We start from the raw sequence: 13,521 nt of genomic DNA, 5'->3' as shown, positions 1-13,521 counted from the left end.
GGGATTTCCTTGAGTCCCTCACCCATTTCCAGAGAGCTATGTGTCTCACTGATCAGGTTGTGCTTGCACACATCATCCCCGCAGCACAGACTGGCACGGTGTGGCATCGGCTTTTCGGCCACCGGGCAGCGACTCTCGAGGAGTTCCGTGCAGCATTCTTGCGCGAATTCCTGCCCGCTGACTATGAGCGTAGGATGCGGCGAGAGTTGGAGCTCCGTACACAGGCTCCGGATGAGTCACTCCTGGAGTACGTACGTGCGATGGAGGACCTTTTCTCAATCGCCGAGCCCAGAGCCTCGAACGAGGAACGTGTGGAAAGGACGATCAGGCAGGCACATCCGACTTTTTCGGCATACCTGCGCGGAGGCCGGTTTCCAAGATTTTGAGGAGCTGGCCGCCAAGGCAAAGCGCATTCAAGGCGACATTCTCGCCGCGCGCGCCTATCGTCCGCCACCGCCGGCAAGCGAGGCCCTCGAGCCACGCTGTGCATGGAGAGGGGCCATGCCCCCACCCAACCGGCGACCACCCGCACACGCTGCCTCTGCAGCCGTTAGCGGGCAAAACGAAGTATGGGAGTTGAGCGAACGAGCTCTCGATCCCTACTCCTACAGGAGACGGACAGCCTGCGCTGCACCGTTTTCTGGACCGCCTGCCCAGGGACGCCAAGCACCCCAACGCACAGCGGAGGGGGAAGCCCGAATCAGACAGGCCTTTGGCCGTGCAATGGGCGGAACCAGGCAGAGAGAGGCACCACTGTTCCGCGACCAAGCTTGCGGCGGTGTGCGCTGTTTCCGCTGTCAAGAGACGGGGCACTTAGCGAGAGAATGCCCCGTAACCAGGTCTCCCTTGAGGCAGGGAAATGGCGGCGCGGGTCGGTCGTAAAGGAACGACCGGCCCAATCCTTGCTAATCCCCTCAGCGTACAGAGCAAGCTGCCTTGCTAATGCGCACGCGCCGTTTATTCCGGTCACCATTGCTGGCCGCGAATTTTTGGCGTTACTGGATACGGGAGCCACTGCCTCCTTGTTCGGTGAAGAGGTGTTGTCCCACTTGCAACAGCACTTGGTGCGCTTGCGGGACTGCCGTACGACATTCAACCTTGCGAAAGGCGTAGCCCATTCGGCTGGCGCCGCGAGGCTGACTGTCAGGTGGGGAGAGCGGACGAGACGCACGCGTTTCATCCACCTCCCCGGCCTCAGTGTTCCCGTGATTCTCGGAAGGGACTTTCTCCTGAAAACCGGGATCGTGGTGGACATTGCGAATGGCGGCTATCGCGACGGACCATTTTCCCAGCTGAAGCCGTTCATCTGCCCACCGGCGTCAATAACTGCCTGCGCAGTGAAGGCGTTCGGAGAGTGCCACGCTCAGCGACCAGGGCCAAGCCCTTGTGTCGAGCGTTCCGTCGTTCACGCTCCCCTTTGGGACCGAGCGGCGCGGCACGACCAGGCACCACATCCGCTGGCCGCCTTTGCGGTAACGTTGGATGACACTCAGAAGGCTCGTTTGACAGCACTGTTGCGTCAGTACGATGAGCTTTTCACGGATCAACCTGGCTGTACTAACTTAGTGAGCCACAAGATCCACACCGGAGATGCGCTTCCTTTGAAGTGCAACCCCAGACCCGTCAGCCTTGCGAAAAGGCAGGTGATCGATGGGTTGCTGGATGAGATGCTGTCGGCGGACATTATCCATCGCTCGTCCAGCGCTTGGGCGTCTCCGGTTGTGTTGGTGCCTAAGAAAGATGGCAGCCACCGGTTGTGTGTGGATTATCGCCGTCTGAATGCGCTGACTCGAAAGGATGCCTATCCGCTCCCGACGATCAGCTCAATCGTAGGAAACCTGGGCAGTGCGCGGTACTTTTCCACGCTAGATGCCTCCAAAGGTTACCTACAGGTCCAGATGGCGGACGCTGACCGGTCTAAGACCGCGTTCACGTGCCACAGAGGGCTGTTTGAGTTCACTCGCATGCCCTTCGGTCTCTGCAATGGTCCTGCGATTTTTCAGAGGCTCATGGACCGCGTCCTAGGGGAAGCGAAATAATCTCACGCCATGTGCTACCTGGACGATATCGTGATTTATTCACGAACCTTCGATGAGCACTTAGGCCACATTGCCGACGTGCTCGCGAGGGTACGGGCTGCTGGGATGACTTTGAATCCTGCGAAAGCCCAAATAGCGCGGACCCGAGTTCAGTTGCTAGGGTTCACGCTGGGCGAGGGCTCCATTAAGCCCGATGCGGACAAACTCCGAGCCATACTCGAGTTTCCCGTGCCCAAGGATGTACGCGGCCTCCGCCGTTTTCTGGGAATGGCCAATTTCTATCGGTCGTTCATCCTGTCCTGTGCCCGCGTGCAGGCGCCCTTGACCAAGCTCTTGGGAAAGACTGCCGCGTGGCGATGGGGGCCCGAGCAAGAGCGATCCTTTCGCTTCCTGTCTAGTGCCATTGCCGAGACAGCGCAGCTCAGGCTACCGGACCTGACCAGACAGTTCGTAGTCCAGACTGACGCGAGCGATCTGGGTTTAGGAGCAGTTCTCCTACAGGATTTCGATGGCGTGTTGCAGCCGCTGGCCTTTGCCAGCCGCTCCTTGCTGCCCTCGGAGAGGAATTATTCCGTGACCGAGAAGGAGTGCCTCGCCATCGTGTTTGCACTGCGGAAATTCGACGTCTACCTTGACGTAACGCAATTCGTGGTGCAGACAGACCACAGTGCGCTCAGTTGGCTGATGCGGCTCCGCGAGCCTGCGGGTCGGCTGGCGCGCTGGGCTCTCCTGATACAGCATTACGACTTTTCGGTGCAGAATCGAAAGGGGAGCACGAACGTGATAGCTGACGCGCTATCCCGTGCCCCGCTCGCCAGCGGCGCCTTGATGCCAGCAGGCGGAGCGGGCGAAAAAGCGGACGAGCCGCCGGGCGGCAAGGAGGGGGAGCCCGCAAACGGGCTAACCCATTCCGCTAACCAGGCAAGCAGCGCTTTGCAAAGCGGGCGAGAGGCAGAGCTCCGCGTGAGCGCCTCGGAGACGCCGTCGCGAGTGGAGATTTTGGCTGCAAACCTGAAGGGGGACGAGACCAAGCCCCCCTCTGGGAGAACTGGAATCGTTTTCAGCTGGAAAGAGCTGCTGAAAGCCCAGCAAAATGACCCCATGTGTCGCGAGATGAGCGACGGTCTCAGGGAGACGGAGCGCCGGGACGCTACTTGTATTGTAGCGGGCGCAGGGGGTAAAAGCCAGCGTGTGTCGCGGCGAGCCCCGGGGGATTCATATTTGCTGGACCATGACGGGCTCGTGCTGAAATACATAGCCACCGATGATGAGTCCATTGACCCGTTCAAGGTGGTTATCCCCAAAAGTCTGAGAGGCGCACTGTTGCGATTTTCTCATGACGAACCACTGGCCGGTCACCTGAGTGGCTCCAAAGTTTTTGCAAAACTGAGTCAATCGGTGAAGTGGCCCGGCATGAAGCGTGACATTTTCCGCTATTGTCGTTACTGCCATGTCTGTCAAGGGGCGGCAAGCCGCCCGGAATGATGAAACCAATTGACAGTGTGCGTCCGTGGCAGATGGCCACCTGCGATCTGATGGGGCCTTTCCCCAGGAGTAAGCAGGGGTTCATTTACCTGATGGTAGTAGCTGACCATTTTTCCAAATGGGTCGAGTTGTACCCGCTTCGGAAAGTGTCAGCATGAGCGGTGCTGGATAAACTCCAGGAAGTGTTCTGTCGGTTCGGCTTTCCGGAAAGACTGATCACGGACAATGCGTCCTATTTCACCGCTCGGGTGTTCGGTAACACGTGCCGTTCCCTCGGAATTGAGCACTACACCACTTCACCCTACCATCCCCAGTCCAACTTGACCGAGCGAATCAACCGAACGCTCAAGCCAATGCTGGCGGCCTTTGCCGAGTGTCAAAAGGACTGGGCAGACCATTTGAGCGAATTTGCGCTCGCCATTCGAACAGCTGAGAATCGCTCAACTGGTTTCTCTCCCGCCTTCCTCAATTTCGGGAGGGAGCTGGCGAATCCGATGTCAAACGTCGTGCAGAGCCAGCTCGGGGATGAGCAGACGCGGGCAGACTGCTCTGCTTATGCGTCGATGCTTCGGGACCAGCTTGGTCGGGCTCTCAACAGAGCAAGGCAGAGTTTGGCGGCAGCCAGAGCCCAACAGAAGGCTCAGTATGACCGCAAGCACCGCAGCCTGACTTTTCAGGCGGGTGATCTTGTCCTGAAGCGCAACCACGTTCTTAGTGATGCGAGCAAGGGGTTCTCAGCCTCGCTTGCTCCTAAGTGGCTTGGTCCGTACCGAGTGGTCAGAGTCTGGTCGCCGCTCGCGTACCTGTTGGAGGATCCCCTTACGGGGAAAACCAGCCGTGCCCACATCGCCGATGGGTAGGAGGGCATTTAAGGAGAGGAGGATGTGGGAAGCCTGCTAGATTCCCGCCGTGGCGTCTGCGCGGCATCCCGCGTCGCTCTCTTTCCCTTTCTTCCGCCTCGGGCGGCGGAGAGACGGCTGGTGGCTAATCGCTGTCATTCGGCCGCAGCTCCGCCCCCGGCTTCCCAAGGGTGCCATTGGTGACTTTTGGCGGGAATTCGGCACCCGTTTTGGGTGGCCGCGCAGCGCGCGACCGTCCGAGCGGGGCCCAGAGAGAGAGACCCCCTCCGAGACAGCGTAAGGTGCGTACGTTGCTGTTCGTCCGGGCCGGCCTCTGCCGTTCGGACCAGTTCATACTCGAGCTCGCCAGCGTGGGTCCTCGATCCGCCGCGGCTCAAGCCTGTGCAGGGGTCCAACGACCTCTGACAGGCGCACCTTGCGTTGACTGCCCACTCTCTCTCGCAAACGGCCCAACGGCCGACACGAGAGAGATCACAGCACTGCCGCGGGGACAATCTCCTGCAGCGGCGTGCTAGCGGCGCACATTTCTCTTGTTGCCCCGAGCGCGCACCGGAGCCTTGCTTTGAGTGTGCCCCGGGACGGGGTGACTGTTGAGTGTGTGTATGTACCGCTGGAGGACGGCGTCAATAAACGTCTCCTTTGTGAACTTGGAGGCCCGTTTCTTGCGGCGAGTCGCTCTCCTCTCTGCAGAGGTTGAACGCCGCCGCAGCGGTGCCCCAGGGTGCGTGTGGTGACGGCTGATCGGGGCCCTTGGCTCGCGCGAAGCTCGAACCCGCAGTGGGTAGTGGCCTGTGCCTACTGAGAAACCCACAAGCCGTACGCCTTCCACACGCTTCACTGCTACCTCTTCCCCTATTCCAGATGAAAGACTCGCCATAGATGGGTTCTGCGAACTGTGACTGCTGTTCAAGTTTGTGCAATGGACGACATCCAAGTATGGCACAAATATGAAACCATGCAGGCGCACAGACTTGCAGAGAATATCAACCCCTCCAATTAAGAGGCTCATTTTCAACATGAATTTCACTTTGGTTGATCTTGTTCCTTGCAGTTTAAATTAATGAGGTTCCACTGTACCCATATATGACAGCTTGGGTACTGGCGGCGAGTAACGAGGTGCGAAAAATCGAGCAGCCAATTGCGGTGCTTCCGAAATCTCAGGCGCTCTTATACATTGGTTCTATGGGCCCTGTCACAGTGCTGTGAAAAAGTCTGACTAATCAAGCATGTCCAAATTTTCGGTCGTCGACTGTATAACCGATACTGTAATACCAATCAAGTATCGTGTGGAACTGGTTATTCTGTGAATGCATACATTGTGTGTGCCTTGCCATCACGCTGCCATAACCAGCAAAACAGTGGCTAAAATGTGCTAGCGCACCTCATTCACATTTGGCCTAACCATGCTAAACTGGCTACCATTATTTTGTTTTTTTTCGTGCAGGAATGATGTAGTGGTAGGCCTGTATCAATATTTGATGCTTTTGAACGTTCAGGCGAATAGTACGGTATGCTATATTCGATTCGATCAGAATGTTTGATAATCGAAACGTGTCTGGAACGCATGCTTCGTATGGTTTCAGTTAACAACACTTTAACTTTAAGGCACGCTTTAAACGGGACATTGCCAAATCAGTGCATCTTTGAAGTGTTCTGCCATATTATGTGACTGTTTTTAATACAACAGCTGAGTGATTTTTCGGACTCTAATAATTCAGACTTGCACAATGTTTCAGACGTTGAGAAACCATCACGCACTTCATAGGAATGCATGCATATTCACAACCAATATTTCTGACATTTTTGGACTAATATAGATGCCAGCAATGCTGCAGAGCATTGCCTTCTCCTCCTCTTTCTGGTCCTGTTGTCTAGCGCTGTTTGAATTTTCTTGTTACTATGGAACACCAACTTGACCAATCTGCCGTCCTTTTGCAGAGATAGTCTTCTGACCGAAGGTCAGTTTTGTCATTGTAACGCAGACGAAAGCGGGCATCGCTGACAGACCTAACCAGCTTTTCACCGCCATGAAAGGCACTAATCTTGGATTTAAACGAAGCCAATTCGAAGGACTAGCTTGGATAGGCTTGGCTATTTGTTCCACACTGTTGCCACTCAAATTAATGCCATGCGTTTCATTGCCTTGGAGGTGGCCTACAAAGAAGAGTGCACAATTGTGTTGAAAACAGGACAGCAGTGGACAGCAGTAGCGCCCACGATGGCATGGAAATTGAGAACAAGAGAGCGAAGGGCACTGTCAAGCATCAAGCACACCCACATTCACCTCTTCACGCGGTTTCACAATGTGCGAAAAGTGGCCAAAGACAGCCGTTAAAAGAAGTGCCCCTTGACGAGGCATGGCGCACCATTTGACCTGTCGAATATTCAGCTGAACGAGGGTTCGATGAAAACGAATACTACTGCTATACTTTTGCACAGGATTTCCAAGGGGATATTCGGACTGTTCCATTTAAAAAATAATTCGATATATCTGAGGTTCGATACATCCGGCCTCGACTGAAGGCATTTTTTCCCTCACCGCTCAATTAGTACTCACGACATTAATGCAGGGTCACTCTCACCAAGGGAATTCTGTGTCAAGAGAATTACGGGCTCCATGATCACTGGTTGGAAGTGGATGTGCTCTAGTACCACCACCCAGAGATTGACCAACTAAAAATGCACTTGATGCCGTCTCAGTTTACCTGCAAGGATGGCTTGTGATGGCAATACCCGGATTTCATTTCCTGGCCTTTTCTATCTAATAAGCGTTCTGGTTCCCATGAATTAAGCATTGTTGCCATTAGAATATGGTAATCAAACAAAACAATTTGTCCCCAGCACCCCCTTTAACACTTTGAAGGTTTTTGTCGTATATATGTATGTTAGCAGTTTTCAGTCCCGCAAGGTCTTTGCCATACGGTACCAGTTTCAACTCTCCGTATGAAATTTTGCACCATAATGACGATGAATGCTCACTGGAAGGTGCTGCCACCTCCTAGGACTTACAAAGAGCGTTTGAAATTTGGTTGCGCTGCCTTCTTGCGGAGATAAACAGAACTGATTCTGGCTTGAGTGTGTCGCGCGGCCTGTGGCAACGCCCCTTCGTGGTTTCGGTTTCACCGCGTGAATGCAACGGAGGCGCGCGAAACTTGATTTTTATCTTTATCAGCACTCGCTTGCAGGGGCTGCGGAAATTGATTTCCATCTTTATCGGCGCTGCTCTTAGCTTGTTTATCACCAACGCTCACAACGTATTCTCGTATTCTCGCTCTCCTTGTTTACTGAGTTTCCTTCGAGTTCTTCAGATGCACGGCCATGGCTCAACGCACTGCCCGTTCTCTTGACACCAACAGCGACGACTCTTCCGCATTTTATGTGTGCAGACTGCGATAAGGCACCGTGTGTAGACCCGTGTCTCAAGGAATACCACACTCTGAAATACTACTGAACATTTGCAGTTATGAGTGACGCTGACACCAAAATACTCTTCCTGATTTTTATTCACTATTTCTTCCCAACTTGACACATTTTAAGATTCGAAATTCATCCGGCAAAGTTTTTAAAAAACAATTCGACCCTCAAAGGGATAAAACTGGCTCCTGCATATGGGATGGCATCAAGTTACTGAAACATTTCACCAAAAATTTGACACTCCCGGCACCATGCTGGCTTCCAAACACTTCTCATAGGGGTAGCCTGGCCACACTGAATACGCAGAAAAACTACCGTAGGCTATGCAAGAAATGAGCACTGCTAGTGACCTAGCTCCAGTAATCTGCATGCAAAAGGCACTGACCTCCATTCTTACAGCTTCCCCTCCCTTCACAATAGGCACGGTCTTGCCAGCATGGATACGGTATGGCCCAATGGAGTGGCCGTTGAGGTTACGAATGGCCTTCACTGAAATGAAAAATAATGTTAATGAATTCAGAACTCAGCCCGACAGATCTTTATGTTGAGAATGAGGCCATGTTCTTTACGCATGCATGAGAGGGATGCAGGGAAGAAGAAAAAGGCACAGGCAGAAGTACAGCTCTGCACTGGATCCCATTTTCTGTGCCCCAGTCACAAAAAAGCACCATCAATCACTCATCAGATACTAAGTGAATGCTCATTAATTTTCATCTGCTTCAATCAAAATTCATTTTTTTTTAATCTCACGTCAACGTCAAGTGCACCATAAATGGCCTTTTAATTTCCAAGTCCGCATAATTCGAACTAATTTTTGGCTACCTTTCATTTCAAATCATCGGGAGTTGACACCACCATGTGAAACGCTCTGCAAAACTGTTTTATTTTCTTTCTGATGCAAGGATAAGCAGTGAGTAAAGATAAACACTTTCAGGAGTGCTTAATTCCAACAAAGGTTTCACAGACACCCATGACGATTTTCGATAGGAAGCAATACACCTGATGGTTTGTGGTATGTGGAATTCAACCTCCGGAAGCAACACATGACCCATGAGGGGCACGGCACCACAGTGGTGGGCTCCGGATTTACACATCGGCATTTTTGTATTTTACCTCCACCGAAATGTGGCCTTCCTGGCTGGGATTTGATATTGCAATCACAGGATCAGCAGCTGAGCACCAATGCCACGGAGTCACTGTGGTGGGTGATGCAATACAGTAATACATGATAGCCTTAGCCTTTGCTAGACGGTTGGGGCAAATGTCCTCAGCAATAAATTTCCCAGCACTTGCAGGCAAAACCAATCCCATTTCCCACCACTGCATAAAACAAGTGTCAGGAACAGCTGTGCTAGGGTTCATGATTGCCTAACGTACGCTGCATTTGAATTTTTACAGAGCCATCGCTCAAGAAGACATGCCCATGCCTGCCAGACCCACAAGCACACAATGGAATGATGCCAGACAGTTTGCTTCTTTCATTGTTGCCAGAAACTTAACCATAGCAGTGGTGTATAAGATGTAATACATGTGAGCATTTTTTTTTTCTTTTTTGCCATACATCAGCCAGAATATTGTTAAAATAAGTAGCAGCAAGGCAAGCGATTGTATCTATGAAATGCTCAGCCACCGGTGTCTTGTTCCATGTGCGACACAGATGACAGCCCTATCATATAACACCTTCTGAGGGAGTGAGATCGGCTGCAGCAAATACGCGTCCAGTACGTCACCCCAGATGTTCACAGTTTACAGGAGTGGATCATACCCTGGTACTTTGCTCTAGCCCACTGGCGTCTACCGCCGCATGCGGTCTTTCTGCCCTACCCCCCCCCCCCCCCCCCATTAACTCGGCCACAATACCCACCCTGATCAGAATGAAGGGATTTAATCATTGTTAACGAAATCAAGCCGTTCTCCATCAATTCCAGTGGCCGGCAACAAATGCACTTCGAAAGTGCTGCAGTGGTACACTTTTGGCACAAAAGCTTCAAGGACTCCCTTTTCAAGCAACATATTTATGCTTACCTTGGTACGTCTTGCCATCAAGCTCTACCTCATAAGACTCCATGACTTCTTGGATGGCCTCGCCAATGTCACACAGCCTGACATCAATTCCAGCTGTCTGCAATACAGCCAAGAGAAAACATCATTTTTGCTGGGTAGAGTGCAATGACAAAAGGCGCCTGCAGGTATTATCACCCCATATAACAGCATTACAACACCAGTGTTTGTTTCAGCTTCTGCAAAGGCTCAATTACTTGACATCAGCTCATTACCAATTCCAATTTGGTTAGTAGGTATTCTGCACTCCTGAAGTTTATAACGCTCTGGACAGTTGCAAGCATTCAGAGTTCTCCATCTAGACAATACACCGACTGTGGTCACTGCCTTAAAGATTATGATAAGATGGGCTGCTGTTGACATCAGGGTGAATTCCTCCCTGTTGTCATCAGTTTTGGAGGTCAGAAACTCCAGGAAAGCTGGCAACCTAAACCTGTGTTTCCAAATTCAGTTTGCTGGCCTATATGGCTTTTTTAACCATTCAGCCTCGCTCAACATTTGGCCTTCCTCATCAGCAGCAGCAAGCTGTAGAACATTGCCACACATGCAGGCTAAAACTAGCATTTACGTAGTTCTAGCACCTGAGATTCCAGTTCAAGGAAAATAGTTCTAAATTTTAGGGTAGTTCTTGGACAACCGTTACAAAATACGGGACCACCTCATTAATTCAAAACACTTCGGACTCACTAAAATATCTGATTTAGGGAGTTTTCAAATTACCGTATTCACTCGCATAATGCTCGCACTCGCGTAAAGCCCCCCCCCCCCCCCCCCCCGCCTCTGGCTATCAAAAATTGGAAAATAATTTTTCCCCGCATAATCACCGCACTCCCAAAATTACTGCCACGAGTCATCTGCTTGTCGTAGCGAGCGCCATCTATTGACCGCGGCCACAACTAATTGCCATGGTTGGGCGCACGCATTGCTAGGCGGCGGTACTGTGCTATCATCCTCGTACTGCGGAGGTTAGCGGAGGGGGAAAGTGACACCACCGCCACCACCGCTACGCCATTTTGCGAAGGTGTCTCCAGCTTTCCAGTGCTTCGTAGGCCTCGTTTGCCTTGTTTGCGTGTGGCACCGTGCCAACCGTGCTCTTTGTGCTGCTTCGCCATGGGGCGCTACGCAAGCTCTACAGCTGCTTTTAAGCTAAAAGCTATTGAGTACGCGTTAGAACATGGCAACCGCACCGCCAGCAGACACTTCGGCAATAAAGAGTTTTGCGTCCGGTATTGGAGACGGCAGCATGACCAACTCAAGACAACCGGTAAGATGCACCGGGCCTTCCGTGGACCGAAGAGTGGGAAATTTCCTGCCGTCGAAACATCTTTGTTGGATTATATCAAGGATCGACGAGTGGATGGGTGTGCTGTGTCAATTGAATTGATACGGAACCAGGCGCTCGTAATCGGGTGGGCCACACGATTTATGCGACGCAATGGCCTCTCACTCAGGAGGCGAACAACGCTTTGCCAGTGCCTGCCCGCAGCCTATGAAGAAAAAGATCGTGGACTTCCATTGATTCATCATCAGGATCTGGCATGAGAAAAACTTCTTGCTCTCCCAGATAGGGAACGTGGACCACACTCCACTGAATTTCGACGTGCCCAGCAGCAGGACAGTAGAACAAACAGGCGCTCAGACTGTGCATGTCAGGAATATAGGTGCCGAAAAACAGAGGTGCACAGTCATGCTATGTGTGACGGCGGACGGGCGGAAGCTCCCACCGTACGTCATTTTCAAGCGGAAGACCCTCCCGAAAGGAAAGCTCCCCCCGGTGTACACGTGCACGTCCAAGAAAAGCGGTGGATGACCGCAGACCGTATGATAGACTGGATTAAGACTGTGTGGGGGCGGCGACCGGGAGCGCTTCTTTTTCCGTTGCTCCTCGTGGTTGACAGCGTTCGGGGCCATCTTCAAAAGTTGGTTCGGGCGAAGTTGAGGGAACTGCACAAGGACCTGGCTGTTATACCCGGCGGCCTCACATCAATGCTACAGCCTTTTGACGTATCTTTGAACAAGCCATTTAAAGATAACGTCCGGAGGCTGTACACAGAATGGATGGCCGAAGGTCAACATGCTCCGACGCCAGGGCGGCAAGATCAGAGGACCATCCGTGGAGCAGCTGTGCAGCTGGGTATCAGAGGCATGGAGAATGATTGATGCAGACATGGTGGTCAGAAGCTTAAAAAAAACGGGAATTTCGAACGCCCTGGATGCGACTGAGGTCCACCTGGTGTGGGACGACGACGAAGCATCGGAAGCTGAAGAAACCGATGCCGCAGCAACCACAGATTCCAGTCTCAACACGGACTCTGATCACGGCTCTGATCAAGAGTAGAATTGCCTGCAGGACGTCATATGACGCAACGCGAGTAGTGACGGGGAGGTTGCGCGCGGCAAATAAAGTGCTTTAGCAGCTTGAGCTTATGTTGACCCTGTACTTTCATAACGGAGGTAAGTTCCGCTTGAAAGTAATGTTTTCGTTGTATTTACAATAGCGGACCTGACAATCCCGATCTCACACCCATTCAACTTTGCATTTACAACTCCGAAACATTTGCTTGAAAATTTTTCCCGCATAATTATCGCACCCCCAAACTTCGCGTTGATTTTCAGGGAAAAAAAGTGCGAGGATTACGCGACTAAATACGGTATTCAAAATCAAAGCAAAACGAGAAATCACAAGTGCATAACGTTCAATTGCATGTAGCACTCTTGAGTCACTAACATTGCACTCAACAAAGCTGCTCCTGCAGAGGGAGCTCATTCGGACTCGTCTTGGTTGCCATGGCATGGCCAGTCACCCAAAAGTCAGTCACACTAATTTTGATGACCACAGCACTTCGCCATTCGCCAGCACTTTTATACTCTGATGAAGTTCTTGGCGCACGCAAGGATGGCAGCCAAGGCTGGATACGTCACGTTAGTGGCGCGGTGCAGCTCTAAGGAACGTCGCAAGCAAAAGAGCTTGCGATAGGAGCAGCTGTCAGTTGAAAAGCCACAAGAAGGGATTGCACGAAGTCCATACGGACAATCTGGAGCTGGTCCGGTGTATGCAAGAAGAAGAAACTACTCTCTATGCCGGTGCCATCACGGTCTGGACACATCTAACACTATAAAAGGCAGACAGGCACCGGTCAACTGAGGAGGGTCGCTTTAAATGGAGTAATGTCATCCTGCTGCGTGCCAAGTCGGAATGCTGCCACTGTCTATGCGACGGTGCAAGAAGCATGGAAGAGTTTGGTTAAGCAGTGTGCTGCTTAATGTATGCTTGAGCACCTGCTATAAGAGTTGACAAATTGTGTTAGTAGTCAAACTCGGTTGTTCTCGAGCTTGTATCAAATGCGGATGTCCCCGGACAGTGGCCCCAAAATTCTCACAATAAGCGAGCCAGAGCAAGCTGCTGGCTTGAACCATACAGTGCAAAATTGCCACTGCGAATTACAGGAACGCACAAATTCAACGAGTTATCTTGGATTTCGAATAAACCGGTACCAAATTATTGACGGTTTACTGCAGCCAGAAATAACCTACATTTACACAAATTCTACATGCCACTCAAGCCAGCATCTGACACACTTTGTCCAGACAGCGAATGAGTGGAAAAGGCTACCTACTAGGACCACGAAGTATTACATTCGTGACCACTGCAAATTCAACTT

The 13,521-nt window shown here is 51.8% G+C and overlaps 1 protein-coding gene across 1 annotated transcript in view; it reads right to left on the bottom strand.

Annotated features, from left to right (window-relative positions):
- The window catches only part of und (methionyl aminopeptidase und), a 39,847-nt gene that overhangs the window by 11,961 nt on the left and 14,365 nt on the right, over nt 1-13,521 (bottom strand). Inside the window, exons 9-10 of the mRNA XM_077631972.1 lie at nt 9,824-9,920; nt 8,184-8,287 (exon numbers count right to left, since the gene is read on the bottom strand). Coding sequence (XP_077488098.1) covers nt 8,184-8,287; nt 9,824-9,920 — 201 coding nt within the window. The remainder of the gene's footprint in view (nt 1-8,183; nt 8,288-9,823; nt 9,921-13,521) is intronic.

Source organism: Amblyomma americanum, chromosome 7, assembly GCF_052857255.1.
Source record: "Amblyomma americanum isolate KBUSLIRL-KWMA chromosome 7, ASM5285725v1, whole genome shotgun sequence".
NCBI classification, from domain to species: Eukaryota; Metazoa; Arthropoda; class Arachnida; order Ixodida; family Ixodidae; genus Amblyomma; species Amblyomma americanum.
Note: the sequence above shows the minus strand (reverse complement) of the source record. Positions and strands in the feature narration are given on the sequence as shown.